The 27159-nt window shown below is 40.5% G+C and overlaps 1 protein-coding gene across 1 annotated transcript; it reads left to right on the top strand.

Annotated features, from left to right (window-relative positions):
- The first annotated feature begins 2620 nt into the window (after window positions 1-2620).
- Window positions 2621-23453, top strand: KLHL31 (kelch like family member 31). Its single transcript, XM_024558024.3, has 3 exons — window positions 2621-2834; window positions 15720-16922; window positions 18880-23453. Exons 2-3 carry the CDS (start codon window positions 15751-15753, stop codon window positions 19610-19612), a joined length of 1905 nt encoding a protein of 634 aa, XP_024413792.2. The 5' UTR covers window positions 2621-2834; window positions 15720-15750; the 3' UTR covers window positions 19613-23453.
- Window positions 23454-27159: the final 3706 nt, after the last annotated feature.

Below are 27159 nucleotides of genomic sequence, written 5' to 3'. Positions count from 1 at the left end.
TCAATAAATATTTATTAAGTACTTATCAAATGCTAAGCATTCTCTTGGTTCTGGGGTTTTAGTCATTAACAAGAAGAAGTTCCTGCCCTCAGGACCTCATTTCCCTCATTAGCTCACTTTTCTGTCTTCCATATAATACTTCTTGGTATACATTCTCAACTCTCTTGTCCCCTAACTTCATCTTATTTAGTAGTTATTCATTCACTCATTCACTTGTTCAGTTACTAAACAATTATTTATCATCTACTATGTGCCAGGCACTGTTTTAGGCATTTGGGGTTCATCAGTGATCAAAATAGTTAAGGATCCCTGTCCCCATGGAGCTGATATTTGAGTTGATCTGTGGCAGAGGGTAGGAGGATGTTGCTGAAGGAGAGAGGGGCACTAACGATAAAAACAAATAGATTGCCCACCTTGCAAACCCCTTCTCCAGTTAAATCCAGCTCTCTGGTTTCTCTGCAGCTGAGTTTGGCTTAAGAGAAACATACAAGCGTGCTGACAGTTCTCAGACCAACAGTCATGGCCATTACCCTGAAGCAGGCCTCCCATCCTGCCTAGTAATTCAGGCCATGCTCTCCCTCACTCTTCCAGCCAATTGGATACTTTCTCTTCCTCAAACCATTGATACCACCTACTCGACCCTAGATTTTGCTAATACCTTATCTAATATTTTAAATCTTTTTATGAAACTCTAAATTCTGCTGAGGTTATACTCCCCAAATTCCAGAACATTCTTTCTAAAATGTCAGTCTCATCATGGCGCACTTTTTAAAAACATAAACTTTAATAAGTAGGCCCCCATTGCTTTAAGGATAAGAATCAAATTTCTTATTATACATTACAGCCTATTGTCCGGGCTCCTTTTCCATCCACGTTTCCCACCCCCTGTATTTCCAGCATATCGACCATAGCACTAGTTGAATGCTTGCATAGGGGAGCTACTCTGTAAATGTGTTTTTGATGGAAGTATTTCTTAGATTTTCCACTTTTGCCATTTATTCTTCCAACTGTGTTCATAGCATTGCCTTAAATAATATTTTACTGAAAGGAGTTCTCAGTGTCATTCCAGTAAAACTGAAATTAATAATCTTGGACTCTTGAAGGCAATAGTGTTGGGTCTAACACTTATTTCTCTGAAGGCCCTTTCCATCACCATTTATCATTATCATAAATACTGAGATAAGGCTGATTTTTGTCATAGTAAGAACAGAGTTGAATGCTCTTGGCCTTTACTGGAGTTGAGGAGGTGGACACAAGAAGGACCACTTGGGAGTCATCCCTCATTAGCTTTATATAAACCATATAATTAAAAACTCCCCTGATTTACTTCTGACACATTCTGAGCTGGAGATCTATGGGTAGAAGCAAAGAACTTAAAAAAAAAAAAAAGGTTTTCTCTTCTAAAAAGCTGGTTGTAATTCAAATAGAAGTGGTAATGAAGATGCTATCCAATGAATCAAGAGGTGTCAGGAGAACCAGAAGCCAATACAGAGAGTCTCAGAGTTGGAAAAATATCAGAGATGATCCAGTGCAACTGTCCAGGCCAGAGCGAGAGTCCCTTTTATGTCACCTGAGTCCCATAGCTTTTTTCACTTCCATTCCTGGCTCCTTTTCATCATTAGACCCCAGTTGTCATCAGAGTTTTCCTTCCTTATTTTTAAATTAGTTTCCTGGAACTTCTACCCATTGGGCTAAATTTTTTGACACCTTAAGATACAAAAATGTTAAATGAATCTCCTTGCTGCACTATAGCCTCCAAAACACTAGCACCCGGGAGTCTCATATGTCCTAAGTCCTCTCTTAGTCCTACCTTTCTGCAGGTGGTCCTAATATGCACAGCTCTGAAGTTCTCTTCATTCCAGCCACCCCCTTCGGGGTGCAGGATAAGTTCTCAGTGTGCCAGGGCATCAAAGCAATGCTTAACATGTGATCTGACTAATGAAGAATAACCAGAACATTTATTTTCCATGATCTGTGTTTCTATTATTGCAGCCTAATATCAGGTTGACTTGTCTAGCAGCCATTTTGCACTCTTGGTGCCTATTAAAAGCTTGTGGCAAATTATAATCCTCTGAATATTTTTTCACCTGAGTGGTGCCAAAATAGGTAGTATCCCAGCCTGCATGTGTACTAGAGTATGTATTAATCCTAGACCTCCCTATGAATCACTGGATAATCAAGGACTGGTCATGAACTTCTCCCTACTGAACTAGACATTGACTCTAATAATGCTAGTGCCATATGTGAGGTGCCATAGAAAGCACCTTGTCCTCCTAAACATGTGCTCTTCTATTTATAAACTCAGCCTTCCCAAAGGACCTGGGGGGACCAGGCTCTTTACCTTTCTAGAAGCTAATTTTCATCCACAACCTTCCCTTCCTCTTACCAAGTACATGCACTCTAATCCCCACTCCCAACAATTAAACACCCACCTAATTAATTTGCATTCCTCACACCCAGGTTGATTGAGCTCTTGACTTAAAAAACAAACAAAAAAAAAACAAAAACAAAAAAATCTAGGCAGGTCAAGAAACCCAACCCCTCTCCTCCAACTAGAGCTCCTCCTTCTACCCTGGGGTGGCCTGGAACTGAAGGCCAAAGAGGGAGAAGGAGGGCTCACACTGCTGCTGGGCAACAGCGCAGGCTCAGCTGCTCTGGCCAGTGGGACTGCAAAGGGTCACTCTAAAAATTGCTGCTGGGACTTGTCAGGTGGCTGCTGGTGGCTCCCCACCGGATTTTCCTTCTCCCTCTCCTCTCCACAGATTGCTTCCCAAGAGGAGTCTGCTGCTGACACTTCATCATCACAAGTCGGGGACGCCACTCAACACAGGAGGGTAAGGAGCCGGGGCCACACTCTCCAATTCCTGTCTTCTAGATCCTGGGGTGTGTATGGCTCTGCGGGTGGGAGAGGGCGGCCAGTCTGAGCGTTTGCAGAGCCATTTCACCGAAGGCATCTACAGCTGGGTCAGATTGCTCCTGCCCCTGATCTGAATTTGGAAGCCAGAAACCATTTTCTTGAAATCGAAGGAAGGTGATATATATTAGGCAAATATTATACATAGTCATAGAAATTCATGAGAGGATGCTTTAAAAAAGTAAAATTACTTATAATTGCTAACAGTAATTTTAAGTCTCTAAAGTTTAATGTACATTTTTCTTCCTCTATTTTGTAGCAAAGAAAGGGGAATTTCTTCTCTATTGTGATCAGGAAAGATATAAACATTTGGTACCCAATAACTTTAGATAAGATGTAATCAGTTTTAACAAAATTGGCAGCAAAAAAGAAATCAGAGAACTCTTTAAATTCCCAGAAATACAACCTATGGACAAAACAGAAAACTCCCCTTTGTAATTTACAAACTATAAAACAAATTTTTATTCTAAATGTGCACATATGTTTATAGGGACATAATGTTTTATATTAGAAATCATGTTGGAAAAGAAACAGTAAAGTGGACCCCCCCCCTTACATTGGACTTAACTTAAAATGGCAAGCTGCAGAGCGGAGCATTTCTATTCTGGGAGTCAGGGCTGATGAGCCCTGACAGATGCAGTGCTTGGAATGTGGTGGGGACAGGGAGCGTGCGCAGCTGATTTGCCCTTTTGGCAGGGAGACATTCTGAGATCCCAGCTCATTCTGGCATGGGAGTGACAGTGACACTTTAGCACACATGGCTTTTCAGCTTGCCCTGTGTAGTCTCTCCCAGGAGGCAAGGGTGGACGGCAGTGGGAAAAAGAATGTTCTCAAATACAAAGTGACAATTCTTTTCTATAATCAGTCCTAGGAGCTTTTCACCTGAGATCTGTGTCAGGCCAGGAGGAACTTGATTTAAGTGTGATGCTTCTGCATGGACTTGCCCACTCAGAGAAGAGGGTAGAATTACGTTACTGTTTCAGTCCAATGGTTCTGGATCTGTTTAGGGTTATAGACCTTTGAGGACCTCATGAAAGCCTGGGATTCATTCTACAAAAAAGGCATATAAACACACATGCACATGTTTCATAGTATCCCAGAAAATGCCATGGAATTCATGGACTTTCCAACCCAGAAGAAGTTTGCTAGATTAAATACAGGACACCCAGCTGCATTTGAATTTCAGATGAATCACAAACCAGTCATTAGTATAAGTATATCCCAAATATTGCATGGGATATACTGATACTAAAATATGACTTGTGGTTTATCTGAAATTCAAATTTAACTGGACATCTTGTACTTTTATTTGCTGGATCTAGCAACCCAGACCCAGGAGTATGACTTTCCTGTCTCGGCTGGTTTATCCATATCTGGTCGTGAGTTGATTCCCGGGTTCTAAAAGGCCGCATTATGGGCAAAGTGATACAGGACCAGACTTTGACAATTCTGACAGAAAAAGCCAGCTGTTTGTTCTTAACTCTCTATAAAATTTTAGTACAGAAAGGTACACATCTCCTCATTTGGCAGGTGATAACCCTAAAAAAATGGATGTTTTGCTACAGGTCCCTCAGCTGGTTAGAACAAAAGGAAAACTGAAGCCCAATTGTCGGTTCTACGACAACCAAGGAGACATTAGTCTTAAAGTCTAGATTTCCAATCCTCCCTGCCACCCACCCCCAACCCGATAACCCTGCCCCCAACTTTAACACACTCACAGCAGACTAGGAAAGAGAAAGAGCCATTTTAGTAAAATTTTCAACTAAACCAAAGCCAAAAATTTTAGCAGTGGGTCCTTGCATCCTGTATCCAGGGCTGGAAAATAGACGTTAACTTGATGTATAGTCTGTATACTTTATTGATAAAAGTCAGGCACGGGCCTCTAACTAAGTTGAATCATAAGAAATTTAGAAAGACATAAGAAAGACACAATATTTGTCTTTAAACAAAAATCGATAATTACGTATCCAGCCTGGCCTTACAAGGAAGTATTTGATTCTCTGATCAGCAAACGCATGCAGCCTCCTTGAACCTGTTTGTGTTTTCGGCTTACAGACCTATAGAGTTTCTGTCTTTACTGCCCTAATCGGGTCAAGACATCCACGGACTCTGTCTGTCCCCAAATAAAGTATCTTACATTTAAACGACCAACTCTTTCCTCTCAAATTTTACAAATTTTAAAACTGATTCAAATTTCAACTTACCCTGGATTTAAACGAGGCCATACAGGGGGTTGAGATTCAATCTGGGTTTGATGATGACCTTGTATGACCTTGGTTAAGTTTTTAAAACTCCCTCTGAATCTTAATTTCTTCATTGGTAAAATGAACTTAATATAGCCTACATTTTAGTATTTCAGTGATGCTCAATTTTTTTTTAACAAATCATGTAAAATACTTACCCAGGGCTTAGCACACAGTAAGCCCCCAATTAATAAATGCTAGCTATATAACTATTATTTTAGGTAGAAATTTATATTTGATACATAATATAATTCATGTTTGGTGGATTATATTTAAGAATTATTTGTTAAATTTGTTATATGCTTAAATTTGGAAAATACGAAATGTGATGAAAAATGTGATAAACTGCCCAGCTGTTTATTAGGTGTTGAATACACGACACTGTTGCCATAGAAATGACAAGATCTGCAGTGGGCAGTGGGAGGAGAGCATGGAATTGCATCTCTGTAACCTGCCCAGTTTCTAATGGAGGAGACCCAAGAAGCTGCTTTGGGTGGTAGTGGACGGAGCAGAGTCGGGAGGAGGCTGTGGTGTCCACGACCAGAGAAGGAGAATTCTCTGAGTGACCTCCACAGAATGAAGGGCTAGCTCTGGTAGCACAGGGAGCCTTCCACCACCCACTGCACCCTGTGTAAAGTCTCTTCTTTCACCCAAAAAAGGGAAGGGACAGGAAGGGACTGGAAATGTCTCCAAATGGCGGCTTATCCCATTACACAACCTCAGCTGCTATGGCTAGATCTACTCTTTCCACTATGCCCTACTATGGTAGGGGCCGTGTGAAAAGTGCAAGCCACTAATAGTCTGGGGTGGGGAAGGGGGAAAGGAGGGCTCTGCACAGATCTCTTTGACCCCAAGGGACAACTCATTAAAGCCGCCCCCCCCCACCCCTCAGGTTGGGAAGGAAAATCAAGCCCTTTGTGCTTTAGAAAAAAACAGAGAAACAATCTTAAAACTCTCCCAGCCACAGGCAACTCAGCAAGGCTGTAAGGCTGTGCTCCACACCAGCTGGACCAACCATAACTCCAGTCACAGCCAGCCCTTGCTGTATGGTAACCATGGGGATTGCTGCTCCTCCCCCTCTCACCAAGCCTGGCCATGAGTCACTCACTTGTAAATAAATAAATAAATAAATAAATAAGCAAGCAAGCAAGCTTTTAAAAAAACAAGTGTGAATTAAAACTCCCAACTTTGAGTTAATATGTAATTGAATCAATAAGAATGGAATGCTTTCAAAATTTATTACTCAATGTCTAAGCTATACTCTAGATTATATAAAAACATATATATGCAACTCATTTTTGTAACCTTTTCCTTGCAGCCACATTTCGACTGTCACTGTAACCACATCATCAGTGATCACTAACAATATGACCCACGGGTGCATAGTGAGCATTTGTATAATTGTAGGAAGAACAGTGAGAGTTCCTGTACAAATTGCTTTTGACCACATGCTCACGTATAACCTAATGACTGAGTAATACATTTTTGTAAATACTCAGGGTTTTTTCTAATTGCCTTCTATTAACCCATACAATTAGCCTGAAAGCCCAGCACATCAGCAAATGAGTAAATGGAAGTTAATTAAATTGTTCTCCTTAGCTTTTACATAGCTACTCATAGGCTGCACTTTTACAAGTTCTTCCTTTTAAGGTTGCCCTTGTTCTGCATTTAAATGTGATTGTGGGAAAATGCTGGTTGATCAAGTGACATGGTGAATGTAAGTGTGCGTGCGTGCATACATGCGTGTGCATGTGTACTGAATGTGATATGCCTGTGTCTGAACTCCCCAGAAAGATTCCAGTGTGAAAGACCCGGAGAACTGTCGAAGGCTTCCCTGCGTGCTAGTGAGAACAGAGCCTTGGGTGTATGATCCCCCAGAATGAAGAAGCTAGTCTTCTCTGCAATAGGGCCCAGAGCACACAAGGTAGCTGCCCTTACCATTCTTACTGGCTGGCTTGCAGTCCTCCTTCAACTGAGAAAAGCAGCGGCTGCAGCCCCAAGCAGGGCTGGTGGAAATGGAAGAGCAAGGCCAGGGGTAGAGCACTGATCGGGCTATCGGAGCCAGTGAACACCTCTGCAGCCTACAGGACGTCAGAGCTCTGCCCAGCTTCGAAGAAGGGGCCCCGGTCCTCAGCCTCCTCTGAGGGGGCTGCAGTGACTTTACTGCAGAAACATAGCACAGACTGAGAACACCTGGGCAGGTGGATGAACAGCCTCACCTTCAAGGTGCAGGCCTAGGACCGGAATGTCATGGCAGCTCCAGTAAAGAAAGACAATTTCTGAGCCTATCTGGGAGAACAGCCACCAGGAAAGGAAGTTGTCCGCAGGCTGTGATTTCAATAGTCTCTCTTTTTTATTTTTGTACTTCAAATAAATTTATTTTACAAAGTGTTTGAGATTATACTTCACTTCTGCTTATGGTGATTAATTAAAAATTCATCTAGAATCTGAAGATGGTTAGGTTAGAACCTCACATCCTACTTACTCCTTTTATGTTTTATTTTTATGATGATAGAGTAAGGTCTTTTCATTGTTTAATTGAATATGTTGGGGTGACCTTGGTCAATAATATAGTTGCAGGTGTACTGTTCTATAACACATCACCTGTGTATAATATTGTGTGTCCACCACCCCAAGTCCAGTCTCCTTCTGTCACAATAGTCGCCTGCCAGTTCCCCCCGCTGCCCTCGAGGGAGAGCTAAAGAAGCCAGCTCCTCCTACAAAGTGATTTTGAGGGCTCTAAAAGCCCTCTCTTATTTTTAATAAATAGATATTAAAAATACTATTACAATAGTAATTAACAATGTTACTAAAATTAAATAAATATTATTTAAGAATAAAAAACATATGGGTGTGGACAAAAGTAGGTTTACAGTTGTATGTGAAATTATTATTCTTGTATTATTTATTAATAAGTGTATTATTTACTATACAAACAACTATAAACCTACTTTTGCCCACCTGTGTGTGTGTGTTCCACAGTGGCACTCTTAGAAATTTGTATGTGAGTCATAGAAAGACACCGATAAAAAAAATTTTTAAATTCACAAAGAAACCTGCATATCTGGGAGGAAGAGTAGATATGCCCATTAACTAATTAGCTTGGATCAGTTGTCAGACTCGCTAATGTATTGCCCAGCAGGGCCCTGGAGAAATGGGACGCAGGCAAGAGAATTCAGAGAGAGAGGGTCATGAGGGTTTCCATGGGAATGCCAAGGTCAGCTTGAAGGCCAGACAATAGAGGAAAGAGAAGGTGGCAACAAGAAATTAGAGAAGGAAGGCCATGAAAGAACTTGTACTGATTCACTCAGGTTGCCCTCTTCCTTCCTGGAGATTTCTGAATCCTTCTCCATTACGTACTGACATATCAAGTTCAATGCTTCCTGGCATACAACAAATAGCCTTCATGCGTTGGGCTAATGTTACCTGCCCAATTGTCTTCCTCATGACTTCGGCCCTCTTAGTCAGCACGTATTATGCTGAGTCATGCCTTCCCGCGTCCATGTGAGGTATTTCCTCTTCTTTGAAGGGCTTTCTGCCTCTTGTACCTATTCCTCTTAAAACCCTTTGGTACCGTGACCAACAAGATTGTTGTTATCTGCAAACCTTCCCACGCTGACACCACCCCATCAAAATGGTTTCTTTAATTTGAAGGAAGTTGAAACTCATATATTCAGTCTTCCATGTAATCTGTTGTTTTGCTTATACATATAACCTATAACCAAGTGTTAGATGTTTCCAGACTTCCAGGATTCCTCTTATCATTTACATCAAAATAAAAACAATCTGTTCCTCATCTTATGGAATTGCACAAATTCCATTTCTCTCCCTGGTATTTTTAAAAATCCCTTAGAAATGTTTACATATTCCAGAAATCTCCCCTGGTTGCTGTTTGCCAGTTCTCAACCTGGGTCACTCTGCATGCTTGTCCCATGTCACCTCCTGCTGTCCATGATTGCTTCTCTGTGATATGGTAACATTCTCTGATTTGCTTCACCCCAAAGTTTCAACAGGTTACTTACTTCACTCCCAAAGTAACAACTAATAAGGGTTGTTGATTTTAATGAAAATGATTCAAGTTTGTGTTTTTTTAATGTTCACCTGAGGATATGTTTATTGATCCTAGAGAGAGAAGAAGGTGAGGAGGAGCAATGAGGTGGGGGGAGAGATAGACAGATATACAGAAACATCGATGTGAGAAGCATTGATCAGTTACTTCCCATGCACACCCAGACTAGGGATTGAACCCACAACCTGGGTAGGGACCCTGACTGGGGATGGAACCCCTGCAACCATTTTGGTTGGGACGACACTCCAACCAACTGAGTCACCCAGCAAAGTCTCAAGGTTTTTTTGAACACTCATTCTTTGCCACATACTCTGCTGTACATGGATTTCCTCACTGAGCTTTCAGTGACAGCCCTGTAGGCAGGCACTATTATTATCTTTCTTTTATCATTGTATTTTATTGATCATGCTATTACTGTTGTCCCAATTTTTCTCCTTTTGCCCACCTCTACCCAGCATCTCCCACTCCCTCAGGCAATCCCCTTACCATTGTTCATGTCCATGGGTCATGCATAGGTTCCTTGGCTACTCCATTTCCTATACTGTGCTTATTTGTACTTCTTAATCCCCTCACCTCTTCACCAATTCCCCCACACCACCCTCCCACCTGGCAACCATCAAAACCCTCTCTGTATCCATGATTCTGTCATTGTTCTTCTTGTTTGCTTAATTTGTTTATTAGATTCAATTGTTGATAGATATGTATTTATTGCCATTTTATTGGTCATAGTTTTAATCTTCTTTTTCTTAAATAAGTGCCTTTAACATATCATATAATAATGATTTGTTGATGATGAACTCCTTTAAGTTTTTCTTGCCTAGGAAGCTTGCTTTCTGCCCTTTGATTTTAAATGATAGCTTTGCTGAGTAGAGCAATCTTGGCCATAGGTCACTGCTTTTCATGACTTTGAATATTTCTTGCCAATCCCTTCTAGCCTGCAAAGTTTCTTTTGAGAAATCAGCAGACAGTCTTATGGGAACTCCCCTGTAGGTAACTAACTGTTTTTCTCTTGCTGCTCTTAAGATTCTCTCTTTATCTTTAACCTTTGGCATTTTAATTATGACGTGTCTGGGAGTGGGCCTCTTTGCATCCATCTTGTTTGGGATTCTCTGTACTTCCTGGACTTGAATGTCTATTTCCTTCACCAAATTAGGGAAGTTTTCTTTCATTATTTTTTTTCAAGTAGATTTCCAATTTCTTGTTCACTCTTTTCTCTTTCTGGTACCCCTAGATGTGAATGTTGGAATGCTTGAAGTTGTCCCAGAGGCTCCTTACACTATCCCCATCTATTTTCGATTCTTTATTTTCTTGTTGTTCTGATTGATTGTGTTTTGCTTCCTTATATTTCAAATCATTGATTTGATTCTTGGCTTCATCCACTCTACTGTTGTTTCCCTGTAAATTGTTCTTTATTTCAATTAGTGTATCCTTCATTTCTTACTGGGTCTTTTTTATGCTGTTGAGGTTCTCATTAAGTCCTTGAGAGTCCTTATAACCAGTGCTTTGAACTCTGCATCTGATAGATTGCTTATCTCCATTTTGTTTAGTTCTTTTTCTGGAATTTTGATCTGTTCTTTCATTTGGGCCATGTTTCTTTGTCTCCTTGTTTTGGCAGCCTCCTGTGTTTGTTTCTATGTATTGGGTAGAGCTGCTATCTTCACTTTAGAGACAAGTTAATGGAGAATCTAAGAAGTTAGATTATTCATCTATGGCAAGTCACACTTCACATAAGTAGAGGAGCTAGTATTCAGGTTGAAATTTCATTATAATTCAGTCTCAAATATTATCTAATTTACCTTGTGATTGATTCTTTGATTCATGGATTATTTAGAAGTATATTGTTTAATTTGCCTATATTGGTGGTTTTCCTAGATAGTTTATTGTTATTAATCTCTAATTTAATTCCCTATGATCAGAGAACATACTCTGTATGCCTTCAATCTTCTAAATTTACCAAGACATGTTCTGAGGTCTAGCACAGAATGTGTCTTGGTGAGTGTACTACGTAGACTTGAGAGGAATTTGTATTCTATAGTTGTTATGTGTGATGTTCTAGAAATATCAGTTAAGTTAGGGTAATCAATAATGCTGTTCAGCCCTGGTTGGTGTGGCCCAGTGCCAGCCTGTGAACCAAAGGGTTGCAGGTGTGGCTCCCTGTTGGGGCATGTGCCTGGGTTGCAGGCTGGGTCCCTGGTGGGGGGCACGTGGGAGGCAGCCACACATTGGTGTTTCTCTCCCCTTCTTTCTCCCTCTCTTCCCCTCTGTCTGAAGGTAAATAAATAAAATCTAAAAAAAAAAAAAAAGCTATACTTGGAATCAGAGGAGTACATCAATAATGGCTTTAAAAAAAATAATGTTGTTCAGATAAGCTATCTTTTTACTGATTTTTTTCTAGCTATTCTATTAGTTGCTGAGGAATTACTAACATTTTCAAATATAACTGAAGAATTACCTATTTCTCCCTTCATATATGTTGAAACTCTGTTATTTGCATATATATATATTAGGATTGTTATAAATTCTCTTTTTATCACAGGTGATTTTTTTTTCTTGAAGTGTATTTTTCTGATATTAATATAGCTGCTCTAGTTTTATTATCTCTACTATTTCTGTGGTAAATCTTTTTCTACCCATGTATTTTTTATCTATCTGTGTCTTTATATTTAAAGTGAGTATCTTGTAGATAGTATGTATTTTGGGTCTTGCTTTTCTTATCTATTCTGACAATCTGTGCCTTTTAATTAGAATGTTTCTTCAATTAACATTTCATATAATTATTAATATAATTGGATTTAGGCTTACCATTATTCTTCTGTTTGTTTCCTCTAATTTTTATTCCTCTGTTCCAACTTTCCCACACTCTTCAATTCCATCTAAATTTATCTATCGGTTTTTCAGATATACTTTGTATTCTCTAAGTGGTTGTTCTAGGGCCCTTTTGTCCAATACCATGGTTGTCGGTCACCTGTGGCTACTAAACACTTGAAGTGTGGCTAGACCCTTTGTCTCTTTGTCCAGCGTATCACTGTCTTGTTGAGGCTGTACTCTCTCTTTCCTCCAGAAACCTCCATTTTCACTAGAAGGATAAAAATCTCTTAAAATCAAAATAATCTGAGATGAATTGCACCCTATCCCTAGGACAACAATATTTCAGTACAGTATCAGCTGTTACAATACTGAGATCCCTCCGTAATGAGTTAGTAAATAGCCATATGGAGGCTGACCTGATCCCCCACCCCCAAATACCTCACACCCCTCCAGCCCTCTCCTAGGGGCCCCTCACTGTAATCCAGAAACTAAGGACCTACACAAGGTATGAAGGGGACCCTCTGGAACCCAGCTCCAGGACTGTGAATCCATACTAGTTAGTTAGTAGTGCCCTCTTTTACCAGTTGTTGAAATGCCCACTCCATAGGCTACCATTGAAATAATTGATTAGTGATACATAAACAGAATATGGAACATTTCATTCTGAAGCCCTCAGGTTACTCTTCGGGTTCCAGACTTTTCCCAAGACAATCAGTAGTTACCAGCCCTACATCTACATGAATAAGAAAATTGGCTAAAGGTATTATTCTTCCAGGAAAATAGACAAGACTTCCCCAAACATACATTTCCGCTTCTACTCTAGATGGTAGAAACTGCTGTTGGAAAAAAAAATTACTCTGCTGTGCTTACTTCGTTTTTTGCTGTCTTTTTGTCCTTGTCATTTTCGTGTCTCTAACATAAATTGCTCCATCAGCCCCAGCACAGCGCCGCCAACACAGCAGTAGGTTGCTGATAAGTGCTTGCTGAACAACACTTTAAAACTTTTCCCCAGAGGACTCCAACATGGGGACGCTCACCACATAAGTCAGGTACCTTTGAAGACTGAAATGATAGTGGGCTAAAAATCTATTTTATAAAGTAAAGATGAATTTGGCACTGCTGGCAAGAAAGAATGAGGAAGGACAGATGCGTTCCGGTCTCTTACAAATAAATGTAAAGGTGAATTTGACAATTCGAGCTAAATGATGAAGACTAAAGCCCTGGCACAGACAGGGACCTCCTCAGTTTCCCACCCGCTCGCTGCTCCTCTTCCACGTGGAAAGGGACAGGACCAGACACAATAGAAAGGTCACAGAATGTTTTAAGTTGAAGTTTTAGCCCTCAGGATGAACTCAACAGTGAGACTTAAAACACACACACACACCAAGAAACTATAAAACACCTAACCACCTAAATGTCCAGGAACAGGAGAGTACTTGAGTAAGTCTTACATATTCTTACTGTGGGTCACTGTCGCTGTGAGAGAACGGGGTGAGTCTGTGTGTGCACCAGTACAGAAACATGTGCGCGAGTTACCGCTAGGTGAAAAAAGCCAACTGCTGAAGAACAATATCACGGGGACTTGTTCTGACATAAGTTCTCTTATAGTGCTGTGCTGGAGCTTTCACAGGTTCTCAGGAACCAATTGTTACATTTTCAAGAACTGGGCAAGCTGGTTGTTCAACAGTGTGATAGCTTAAAACCAGACACATTGAGCGTATTTACAGCCCAGGGGTGTCAAAACTCATTTTCACAGGAGCCTCGCGGTTGCCTTCAAAGGGCCGAATGTAGAGCTCCTTGCCCCTAGTTAAGGAGTAGTTACATTTATACCGTCCTAAAATTACATTCAGCCATTTGAAGGCAACCACGAGGTTGATGTGGCCCCCCGTGAAAATGAGTTTGACACCCTGACTTATACCAAAGAAATCAGCACCTTACAAATAAAGGCTTCCCCTCCCCCGCCAAACAGTTGTTTTACTAGCACACTGCTGCTCAAAAATGTGCATATGTAAGTTTGTATAAGCATGATCTTCAATGTGCAGTGATATGCTTATATCACTGCAATATGCAATGACCTGGAATGGCATATAACAAAGCTGTGAATTACTAATTGCACATACTGATTTTGCAATTTAAAAAAAAAGCCAGGCCACACCAGTAACCTCACAAAAATGCGAATGCTATCGTAATGTAAATAAAATGCATTTAAAAGTCCAAGTACAGCATCTTACGATGATTATGCTCATTTTTTCCCCAAAAAGGCGAAAGTAATTTAATCTATTTGGTAAAATTATTATTTCAAGTCTGTGTTTAATACTAAAGCTGTCAGAGGTACATTATGGTACTAAACCCACACTTCATACAGGTTTAACAACTGGTTCAAATATTTGTAACATTGATAATGAAAACATGGTTACTATTCTTAACATGTGAGCATCCATACAAATATATCTCTGTATGTCTATATCTCTTTCCTAAGCTTAGAATTTTAGTGTCAAAACATAAATATAGTTTTTATTTCAGATAGACTCCCAAATTATCATTCAAAAGATTGTATTAATTCTACTCCCATTAACTATGTGTAGATACCATCACACCAACATTTAATACTGTGAATATTTTAAAATATTTTAGCCATTGTACAAAATTTGACCACAAAATATAAAAAGGATCTCTGGATTTCAGTTGGCAGTTTTTTGATGATTATTAGTGTACTTTTAAAAAATATTTATTAACTATTTGTGTTTTATCTTCTTTAATGACCTACTTACCTAATTCATAATCTTTGTCCGTTTTTAAATTGGATTTTACCTTTTTCTCATTGATTCATAGGAGTTCTTTAAATATCATGTCAATTGAGTTTTTATCTGTCAAAAATGTTACCGATGTTTGTTTTCACAGCTTGCTCCTGGTCTTTTAGACAGCTGGTGGTGTTGTGTAGAAGTTTTTATTTTTTGTATACTCATATTTGTCTTTTCCTTTATGGCTTCTGAATTTTGTGTTATACCTAACGGGGCCTTTCTCACTCTAAGATGAAGGGGGAAAAAACTGCTTTGCCCTAGTTCTTGTGTAAATTTTGTGGGTGTGTGTGAGGGGGGGATTTAGATATATAATTCATCTGGATATTATCTTAGAGAATTTGTAGAGTAGAAATCAATTGAACTAATGCTACCATTACAAGCCTTTACCCATTGATTTTTAAATGCCATGCTTATTTATTTATATATACACATACACACATATATATTTTACATTTTACATGGATTCCTAAATTGATATTATTGAGGAAAACTTCAAAATAGTTACAACTCATTTTTTCCATGAAAGTAAACTAAGCCCTTCAAATGATGTTTAACTACTATTCCATAAACTTTTCAACTAAATCAGAGAATATGTGGTCATTTCTGCAGTAAAAAATTACTTGGCAATACAGCTATGGAGTGGTCTCATTTGATAATATAAAGCTCCTTAGAATAGTCTTCAATGCTTGATGCTGAAGTAAACTGGCAAAAAAATGTGCTTCTAAAAATGTGCATCTACTGTGATATAAATTTTTAAATCTACTTTTCAGGATTAATCTACATTACGCCATTAAAAAACTATAAAATAGAAGTGCTTCTCGATGTAGCAATTCAGAGGGCAAGGAACAATGAAGATAATACCATGCCTTTGTTTCTTTTTCTAGCAAGCTCTTGCCTGCGACAGTGTTTGCCAACATGGCCCCCAAAAAGAAGACTGTCAGAAAGAACAAAGGAGATATCAATGAGATGACCATAATTGTAGAAGATAGCCCCCTAAACAAACTAAATGCTTTGAATGGGATCCTAGAGGGAGGCAATGGCCTTAGCTGCATTTCTTCTGAATTAACAGACGCCTCTTATGGCTCCAACCTCTTGGAAGGTTTAAGCAAAATGCGGCAAGAAAGCTTCCTTTGCGACCTAGTCATTGGCACCAAAACCAAATCCTTTGATGTTCACAAGTCAGTGATGGCTTCATGCAGTGAGTACTTTTACAACATCTTGAAAAAAGACCCAGCTACTCAAAGGGTGGATCTCAATGATATCTCACCGCTGGGCCTGGCCACTGTCATTGCATATGCCTACACCGGAAAGCTGACTCTCTCCTTGTATACAATAGGAAGTATTATTTCTGCTGCTGTTTATCTTCAGATCCACACCCTTGTAAAGATGTGCAGCGATTTTTTGATACGAGAGATGAACGTTGAGAACTGCATGTACATTGCTAACATTGCTGAAACGTACTCTCTGAAAAATGCAAAAGCAGCGACCCAAAAATTTATCCGGGATAACTTCCTTGAATTTGCAGAGTCAGATCAGTTTATGAAGCTTACATTTGAGCAAATTAACGAACTCCTTATAGATGACGACTTACAGTTGCCTTCTGAAATAGTAGCATTCCAGATTGCTATGAAATGGTTAGAATTTGACCAAAAGAGAATGAAATATGCTGCAGATCTGTTGAGCAATATTCGCTTTGGTACTATCTCTGCACAAGACCTGGTCAATTATGTTCAGTCTGTACCAAGAATGATGCAAGATGCTGATTGTCACAAACTTCTTGTGGATGCTATGAACTACCACTTACTTCCATATCATCAAAACACACTGCAGTCTAGGCGCACGAGAATCCGCGGGGGCTGCCGAGTCCTCGTCACTGTGGGGGGGCGACCAGGCCTTACTGAGAAGTCCCTTAGTAGAGACATCTTGTATAGAGACCCTGAAAATGGATGGAGCAAGCTTACAGAAATGCCAGCCAAGAGTTTTAATCAGTGTGTGGCTGTGATGGATGGATTTCTTTACGTGGCTGGTGGTGAAGACCAGAATGATGCAAGAAATCAGGCCAAGCATGCTGTCAGCAATTTCTGCAGGTACTTGATCCTCTGTTGGAAATGGTTCAATGTAAGGAGGAAATTGCCCTGACAGAGAAGTAAATTAGTCATGCCTACTAGCTTAGTTCATTAGCTCAGTACATTAATAATATTAATAATAATATATACAGGGTCCGGCAAAAGTAAGGCCTGCTGGAGTGTGGTTGGTAAGGTAATAATATGGGTGTTATCATTTATAGTTTTAATTTGAATATTTCACCTAAAATGTCATATGATGTGCTTGAGTGTGATATTGTTATGTTACAGAATTACATGCTTATGATTTTATAAGAAAAGATTTTGTAATAAAAAGGGCTGGTATATGTGCCAGACCCTGTATAATAATGCCCATAAATATGTATACACAATACTTCACCTTTTATGAAGTGCATTCACGTAGTCTAGATTTCTGATAAGTCCGTGCAGTGAGCAAGGAAAACAGGATTATTCTGATTTTACATGTGAAAAATCTGATAACCAGAGAGGTTACACCACTAGTAAGTGGCAATTCACGTTTTCTCATTTCTAGGCAGGTTCTCTTCACAATATACTGCTTTTCAAAGACACTGGGAACAAATTTAGTTTCTAACACTAAGTGTAAGAAAGATGAAAATAGTATAAAATTTCTTTTAAGTGACTTATTGATGACTGTCAGATTTGTAGTTGGCAAATAAAATGAGATCATTAAAAATGTGGAAGCTAATTAATTTTAAGTACTTATTTGAAGACTAAGTACCAGAGAAAAATGTCAATATTTTTGAAGCATAAAGAAAAAAGTAAAAGACATAATAAATCCTTCGGAAAATGAAATTCAAGTGCCATATTATTTTTGCATACTTACGATAAAAAAATTAAATTTCCGTATATATGGAATGTTCAGAAAGCCATGCTTACAGAGTCAAATATAACTAGTGAGCAAGATCTGAAAATGTGTACAGTATATGATAAAAAATATTCGTAATTTCATTGCGTGTGTTATTTAAATGAATTCAAACAATTCACTGATTTTTAATAATTTATGACCTTGGTTAAGATTTGACTTGGAGGTTCAATGGGACAAAGATGAATGAACACCATCAGACTGCAGAGTGAGTTCTGCGTTTATAATGCCTAAGAACTATGTAAACAGGAAAGCACATTTCACTATTACTGCTCAGTTTCCTCCCCTGATAAGTCCGCTATTAGTCCTCAAATCACTGTTTTTGCAGTATTGATTTCAATGCCTATGACATAATTACTTATGGTAATTAATTGAACATTGAAAAATATATCCCTAAACTTAAAAAAAAATTACCTGCTAAAAAGTGCTAGAAAATAGAGAAGTATCCAAAGTTAAGGCTTTGTTGATGCTTTTGGACATGAGTCCCATTGATCTCATTCTAAACAGATGACAGAAGACTTGGTTGAGTAACTTAGCTTCGCTGTTGCAATGGCCAGGGTAGGTGTGTATGACTAAGACCAGGGTTGTGAGAAATTGGGAAATCCAATTAGCCAACTGCTATCTTAATTAGGGAGTGAGAAGGAGCTGGTGTCTGAGGATATGTGGGATTGACTTTAATGTGGCAGTGTTCCCTTTTCTGAGCGCCACAGATACCCCGCTTCTGCCCCCCACACACACAGTCTCAGAGACCCTAATGGATGATGGATTTTTGAATATGGTGCAAAGGGGCCTGGCAGACCTGTCTCTGTAGGGTCTTCTCTAAGTGGCCCAATAAAGGAAGTGAATTTATAAATAGGAAGAGGGGAGTTACCAGTCAATACCTGCCTTGCTTTTTTCCAAGTGTCACACATTTTAACTGGTTGAAAGAGAAACACCAGCCTCCAGGTGAGGAGCTGCGCTATGTCAGTACCCTACTTGCGTGGACAGTGTCAAAATTCTCACGTTAGGGTTTGTGGAGTAACATGGGTTCCCTGGCTGCCACCAACAAAGCGATCACACTTCCTCTGCCATTCCCAGATACGATCCCCGTTTCAACACCTGGATACACCTGGCCAGCATGAACCAGAAGCGCACGCACTTCAGCCTGAGCGTGTTCAACGGGCTCCTTTACGCCGTGGGCGGCCGCAATACAGAAGGCAGCCTTGCCTCGCTGGAGTGCTACGTACCTTCCACCAATCAGTGGCAGCCGAAGACACCCCTGGAGGTGGCGCGCTGCTGCCACGCCAGCGCGGTCACCGATGGCCAAGTGTTGGTGACCGGCGGCTACATCAGCAATGGGTACTCACGCTCGGTGTGCGCGTACAACCCGGCCAGCGACTCCTGGCAAGAGCTGCCGGGGCTGAGCACGCCGCGAGGCTGGCACTGCGCGGTCACGCTGGGCGACAGGGTGTATGTGATGGGGGGTAGCCAGGTGGGGCCGCGCGGGGAGCGCGTGGACGTGCTGACCACGGAGTGCTACAGCCCCGCGACCCGCCAGTGGAGCTACGCAGCGCCCCTGCTGGTGGGCGTGAGCACGGCGGGCGCCTCGGCCCTGAACGGCCGCGCCTACCTGGTGGGTGGCTGGAACGAGGTCGAGAAGAAGTACAAGAAGTGCATCCAGTGCTTCAACCCCGAGCTCAATGAGTGGTCGGAGGAGGACGAGCTGCCTGAGGCCACCGTGGGCGTGTCTTGCTGTACCCTCTCGATGCCCAACAACGTGACCCGGGAGTCCCGAGCCAGCTCCGTGTCCTCTGTGCCAGTCAGCATCTGAACCCGGGTAGATGCAGAGACAAAGAAGGAACAAATATTTATTTGTGGTTAACCTCTGAGTTAGCGCAAAGGAAAATATATAACATTTACTACAACGATTGTATTTTAAAATATATCGAGACAAGCATCTTGATGGTTTTAAATTCCTGGTATGGCATTACCTACCTCTGCCTTTGAATTTTGTTTTTTTAAAGCAAAATTCAGGGCCATAGCCAACCAAGAAAACTAGGATTTATTTCAGCGGCCACTGGGTGGCAGAGAGAGATCGTTGTAGGCACTCTTCGTCGAGGCAGGAGTCCCAAATGTACAGCGGTTCACCCACATTTGAGACCTTCCCTCTACACGTTCGTCACATGACACTCATGTAAGTGCTTTCACGTACAAAAGGTTTTCTCTCTCTCTCTTTTTTTCTTTAGGAAGTTGGAAATGTTCATTGATAGGTTTTATTTTAAAATGGAAGTGCATATCTATGAAGACTTAAGATTTAATTCTATTTTCCAATGCAGTTATTTTCCTGTGTAAACGATTTTGAAAGGCAGCCCATTGACACCGTCCTGAAGCTTAAAACAAAGCCTGACGGGAAAGCAATGGGGATTCCACCAGGGGCTGTCAAGGGGCTGTCTTTGGTGTATCCCGGAGCCCTTCTTCCTCCCTGCCTCAAGACCCAGTGCATTTCCATGGTAAAAATCTGCTCTCAGAGAAGGAACTGATCTCAGTCATTTAGTTTATAGTGTAAGTTTAAATCATTGCTTCGTTTCTCCTAGAAGGATTTGCACTTGAATCCGTGTTCCCTATTAAAGGAATTGCAAGTATCTTGGGAGCCTCGCTCTCACCCTAAAAAATGACACCAGGATTAAAAGCAACCTTGACTCTAATGGAAGCCCCAGGAAGAACACCAAATAAGATTATGTCCTTAAGGATCATTAACTTAAAGCTTGTATAGCCTGAAGGTTATACAGCCAATAACCATAATTTGATTTCTCCCATTCTTATATGGATGAGACTGAAGGTAATTTGGAATTCTTGGTTTGGCCCTAACAGGAGGAATGGGTTCTCCTGCTGGCAAATGCCCTTGTTTCCCGTTTCGCAGAAGTCCTCCTGAGTTCTCAATTAAAATCTAATATATTCATTTCACTTGGAAACATTAAAATAATGTATGCCTGTTCTGGTATATAATATTTTTAACCTCATCTGCTCCAAATTAGCTTTGCAAATTAACGTGTATCCACTTGATACCATTTCTCTTACATGTTTCTCAAGTTTTGGAGCAAGGGAACAGTTGTAGTAAATGATATATATTTTCCTTTCTTATAATTTATCACTTTATTCTTTGACAGTTTATTTGTTTTAGAGAGGGAGTGGCCTATCAATCATGGGTTATGTGTAATTGGATTTTGAAAATTAAAACAGACTAATTAAATGGTTAAACATGAGCTACATGGAAGTATAACTGGGTTTTCATTAATCTCATCCTCTCCCACCTTTTGTAGATAGTTTGTGGCTGGAGTTACAATATTTATATTTAAACTATTTTATTCGAACTGTGAAAAGTGGTTCATATAGTACACTGTGTGGAACAATGTTATATCATTGCCCTTTATAAGTTCAATCTCTGTGTATTTAATGGTAACACTCCAGTAAAGGCTAAACACTAAGCAGAAGACATTATTAATAATAAAGAAGAACACTAGGCTGTTTCTTCACCCTACACAGAGCACGAGGAGCTTGCCCAAGGGCAGGGCGGACCTATAGGCGCCGGCTCCCTTGACTTCTTATCTACCCAGGCCAGAAAACAAGCTGGGTGAGAAGCTAGTTTAGGGAGCAAGTTAAATCACTGAGCTCTTAAATTACCGATGTACAAATATAGATAATCTTTCATCCCTGCAGCATCACGGATAAAAGAAATTTTGTATTTAATAAATTATTTTGGCCACAACTTACAAAACTTACGTGAGGGTGCCTGTAACATCTTTTAGTTTAGTATAAATATCTATTCTTACAAAATTGAGATGCCTATAGTATATTGTTCATTTTAAAAGGGAAAAAAGGTGACTTATTATGGATTGCAGATTATAAGTGGCAAATAGATGTGATTCCTTGATGCACAATAATAGACGTGTCTCCCAAAGAGATCCTAGAAGTATTGTAAAGTGGAGGACCTAAGGCTTAGAATTAAATAAGAACCTATCGACTGTGACATTTTATCACAGAAGAATGAAAAGAGATGCTGAACAGAGAGGATTTTTAATCTATTGGATCTTGATAAGATAGCTTGTGCAAAAACTTGGCAGTGGCTTTCTAGAAATGAAACTGGAGATGTGTTAGAGCTGGAAAAATCATTTCAAATGACCGTTTAATGTATTCTCTATATTGTTCATTTGAACTCAGAAAATACACACATCTGGGGTTAACCAGGGGCCTCGGTACGTGGCGGTTCTATCTTTTGCTTCAACAATTATGTCAAATAAAGACCAATATGAATTTGGTATGCCAGAATTTCTGACATAACGAATTGGAATGTAAGGAGCATGGGATATGAGGGTTGATGGAAGTTTTCATCATTGACTATTGCAAGATGTAGAAGTATACAGAATCAAAATCTTGCATGTCACCTTTCATGTGTAAGCGAAATATACTCTGACCCAACTCCAAAAAGCAGTTGCTCCTAAAATCTTGACAGTTTCTCCCTGTTGCCCAATTGGAGATTACTTCATTTTTATTATGTTTTAAGCTTACATTCAATTATACTCCCCCGTCTTAGGCTCTAACCCTGTACCTCCTTTAATTTTTCTCAAAGAAAAAGACTTATTATTTTGTAATGCCAGAGCCCTGTGATTAAATAAAAGCATCAGTTCAGTGTACCAGAGAAATAGCCTGTTTCCCAGCTGCTGACGTAATGAAACTCAAGCTTTCTTTTTCTGAATGGGCCAGAGACCTGACGTGAACGTCTCCAGGAAGCCAGACATTAATGTGGCCTGTCCAGTCTTAGTTAGGCCCTTGGTGCCGAGGTGTCACCCCTGCTGCCCTAGTTGCTTTCAGTGGCATTGAGTGAGTTCTAGCTTCACTTCCTGTGTTGTAAGAACGGTTATGAATAGAAAGTCAGTGATGGTACAGATGAATACAATTTTGAACAGTGATTCAATGGTAGTGGAGTGTTGAGTGAGGAGGTGTGTTTGAGGTAATAAGGAGGTGTTATTGTACTGAATGGCTCTATGATTTCAGGCAGAGAAGTAACTATAGTAAGTGTATTTCATAAACGTGTGTAAGTAGAGGTTTTCCTGGAAATTCATGTTAAAAGGTCAATTTTTTGCTGGTTATCCTGACCAAATATCTTCGGAATTCATTCAGGTTGCTAGACAAAAGAAACTAAAATCACTGCATTCAATTAATTTTTCCCTGAGTTTCAAAGAAATGAATTTCTCTAATTTCTCTGAATTCTTCTCTGAATGAGTTAGCTCTCCACCCCGGCCACTGATAACTATGTTCTCTAGCACAACGCAGCATTAAAAGGAATTATTTTTCAGTATCTCTTTTCATGCCGATAAAAACTATAGCATAGTGTCTGAAACACTCCTCCATGGTAATTATGAGAACTAAAGATTTTAAATATTAAAAATTTACCCTCCAGTACATTCCGAGGGTAAAGATCAATTAAATATCCCTCTCAGGGAATTTGAAAAAAAATATTTGTCTTAGACACTCCTAAAAAATGTTTTTATTCAGCAAATTTTGGGAAAACTTTGTTTGCTTAAAACATTCTGGTACTATATAAGGAACAACAAAGTAAAATGTATGTAGTGTTTATAAGCTCGTCACTATCAATAAAGCCACATTCAAAAAGAGCTTGTCCGTGATCAAACGTGGGAGTTTCAAAGTGTCTTTTTGTGATGATCAGGTGGGTTTTTTCTCCTCTAGTTAGTTTTTATGGTGATTCACCCCAACACAACACAACAACAACAACAACAACAACAACAGAGACCAAATTGAAAAGCTGTTTCAATATCTTGAAGGAAATGAAAGAAAAAGGTGGAAAACATCAACAGTGACTTGTGGTTTCTAGTCTCATCTCCACCCTGACCACAGCCAGCCTTGTGCAGACCGGGTTCACCATCATTTGCAAGGAGACTACTTTTCAGGAGATGAAATTGTACAGACAAACCCTATGGCCTTTCCTTTCCATCTTGCCTTCCAAATGAGCAAATGACATGCAACCAAGGTAAAATTCTCAACCTTTGGTCTTCTTTAGTAGTTCAATAATAACATTTAGTTGAGGCCATCTTAAGTCATTTCTACAAAATCCTAAATGGCAGCCATACTTTTTCTTAAACTTCTTCAAGTCTTGTAACCATTTAAAGGGACAAGATTGTCCCCCAAACAGAAACCAGGGTGGGGGCCACATTCCCGGTTTTGAGCATGCCTGCCAGCTACTCCAGAGACTGAGTTTTCTTTGAACTCTCACTAACTCCAAGCTTCGCTACAGGTTTGAATTCCCTCCCACGCTGACACATGATCCATCCATTCAATTCATGACATGTGAAATTACATAATAACACTAATTACATCCATGGCACTCTAGTATTATCAAAGGAATAGCCATTTTGAACATCCTGTATTTGGCAAGAGCTGGTGGAAAGCTAGAGACTAAAGGACATTCAAACCCAGGCTTTCCTCTCCTCAGAGTGGCAAGGAAATGCATGTGAAGGTCGATTTTGGGAGGAACAGGCCTTGATGGAAAGAGGAATTTCAACACATGGCACCTAGAAACACCCTACTCAGCCCCTTTGTTTCCCTTTGTAGCCTCATTCACAGGTTGGTTTATGACCCTAGGTATAAGCTGCATTACTTCTATCTTCCACTGGTTTCAGACCAGACAAGCCCCTTAGGGCGTGGTGAGGGAGGAAAGCACTTTCCCCCGACCTTTGGAGAAATGCATTAGCCTCTGATTAACCTAAAGCGCCTCTATGGCTTCTTTTCTCATATTTTTCAGGGAAGTGCTTAAGAAGTCAGGCTGACTCATCCTGGAGAAACTACCATTCAGACTTTGCCTTGACATTCAACCATAGCTGTAGAAGTGATCGCAATTTTCAAAAAAGAAAACCTTTGAAGATTACTATTATTTAGTCTAGAAGCAGTAGTGTATTAAAATGGAAGAAGCAAGACCTTGATTATAGGACCAAACAATTCTCTTCGCTGCACCCTCTTCCCCACCGTAGCAACATGTACCCAGAGGAAGGGCATGCCCAGTGATACGAACGGAGAGCTTAGGCCTTTTTATCTGGCTGTTTTTTCTTGGTGCTCACATTTAGGTTATCGCCATAGGCTCTACGTTCAGGCATCCTCTTTCGATGGAAATCGAAATGGGGACATCTCTTCCCTCCATTAGAGGATCTATGAGCAGGAGCTATTTTTGGTGGGCCAGGGATAGAAGCAGTCTATGTCAGCTCCACCCACAACACTTTGACAAGCACTGGGCATAAGGTCTTACCTAGTTGCCGAGAAGCTGGGGATAAAAAGAAAAGTTTTCTGTTAGCATTTTCTCTGCCCTTGGGAAACCATGGCTCTCATCTTCTTCTGTGGTTGTCCAGGGAGCAAGGAGCTTCCCAGGCAAACTGCCTCCTCTCAGCCACACCCGTCGGAATCGCTCCACTCCACAGCAAGTGCTTTCCTTTCCCTCCTTTGCTGAGTAATATGATCGCACTCAGCTCCATGGTATATCTTGCCTTCTCCCTTCTGAAGGACAAGCCCAGACAACTCTTGCAGCCTTTTCTCAGCTCAGAGCCCTTACGGTCTACAGCATACATTCAATGTGTTCTGCAAGCCTTGAAGTGTTTGTGTAAATCTGATTCCAACAAACCATCAAGGAAATCCATCTAACATCAGAATCACCCCCTCATTCCACCCTTCCTGGGTTTCTTTTCCCCCTACTTCCAAAATGCTCTAAACTCTTCTTGATTTTACCTCATCGAAACAATACTGACTATAAATTGTACATCTGTGACTAAATTCCTCTCTAGCTTTATGAGGAGGTTCCCAGTACATGATGGTTTTGGAAGAAGAGAACACATTATATAGAGTTGATACATTCAAAGAGGAAGTGCATGTATCTGTTCTTAATTGCCGTAGGAAGGGAAGCTTCCTCCAGGAGAAAGGGAGGAGGAAATTTAAATGTTTGTAATCTGTCCCCTGTCTTCTTCCTCAACCTTTATGAAGTCTTTCCATCTATAGCAGACTTCCAAGTTGTGAAATGTTTTAATTTATCACAATTCTGTGTGTGATAACGAAGAAAATTCTGCATTCAGAAAGAATTCTTCCCTTATCTAGCAAATGATTATTGGATATAACCATGCACCAAGCACCCTGCTGGAGTACCCTGGGGACAGTGAAGAACCAGAACCTCCACCCACCACTCTGGGGAGACTCTGATGCCAGATGCACATTCATTTATCATTTAGACCTGGCAGAGCCAACTCTACAAAGTGCAATTAAATTAACAAGCATTTACTTCTTGCCAAATTTTGGCCCCCTGGGTCCTGTTGGGCAGAGAAAGGTAAAACCAACTTAGAGCTTGCCCTCCAAGAGCTCAGAAGTGGTAAACGTTTTCTACTTACTGTAATTGGAGATTATTCTCTTATTTTTCAGTACCATGCCCCTGATCATGTGCTCTCTTTCTCTGCCCTGCTCTGTGCTCTGGGAAGCTGAACCCCAAGGGTTGCATCATCCAGACTCAGACTCTTTGGCCCATAGGTTGTACTTATCTAATGGGAAGCATCATAGAAGATCAGAGGGTAGAAGAGAATGGTTGGGGTATTTCTTTCCTGTATTTTCGGGGTTCAACATTGTGCTTCTGGCCGAGGCTGCAACTCTCTGCAACTACAGCAGCTGCCAGGCAGCCCCCACTCCCTGGCTCCCACTCACTGACATCATCACAGCATAGCTTCCCACCTCTGGATATTTTCTTGCTGGTTTGTTTATGTTCTGCCATCCCTTTAGAGTATGTTCCTTAAGAGTGAAGACCATATCTGTCTCATTCACTGCTATACCTCCTGTGTTTAGAACACCTGGTCTATGGTATCTTGTTACAGCAGCCCCAGCCCAAGCAGACTGAGAGAGATACAAAAAGACAGGGATATACATGTAAGTCTATCTTCCCTTCCTTCCTTCCTTCCTTTCTTCCTTCCTTTCCCTCTGTCTTTCATTCTTTCTTTCTTTTTTCTTTCCTTCCACTTTTCCAAAGAGTATTTATTATTAATCAAGCCATGATTCAGGATCTCAAGGTGGGATGTACCCAGGTCCTCCTTCACCTCCCTGGGAGAAGGGTGGAGGAAGAGGAGAGAGGGTGGAGCCAGTTTAGATCTTTCCAGGAAACATGCCTTCTGCCCCGTGGTCATCCTAGGCCAACTGACACCCAGGATACGGGGCAGAGGGACTTGTACACATGCCTGTACCATTCGCACATGGAGACATCGCCGCCTCCAGCGGTCACTGCCTTCTCACAGCGGTGGAAGTTACAGTAGTCTGCCAACACTTCCTGGTCTGCCTCTGGTTGGG

This window comes from Desmodus rotundus, chromosome 11 (assembly GCF_022682495.2).
Source record: "Desmodus rotundus isolate HL8 chromosome 11, HLdesRot8A.1, whole genome shotgun sequence".
Classification (NCBI taxonomy): domain Eukaryota; kingdom Metazoa; phylum Chordata; class Mammalia; order Chiroptera; family Phyllostomidae; genus Desmodus; species Desmodus rotundus.
The sequence above is the reverse complement of the archived record's forward strand: the minus strand, read 5'-3'. Positions and strand labels throughout refer to the sequence as shown.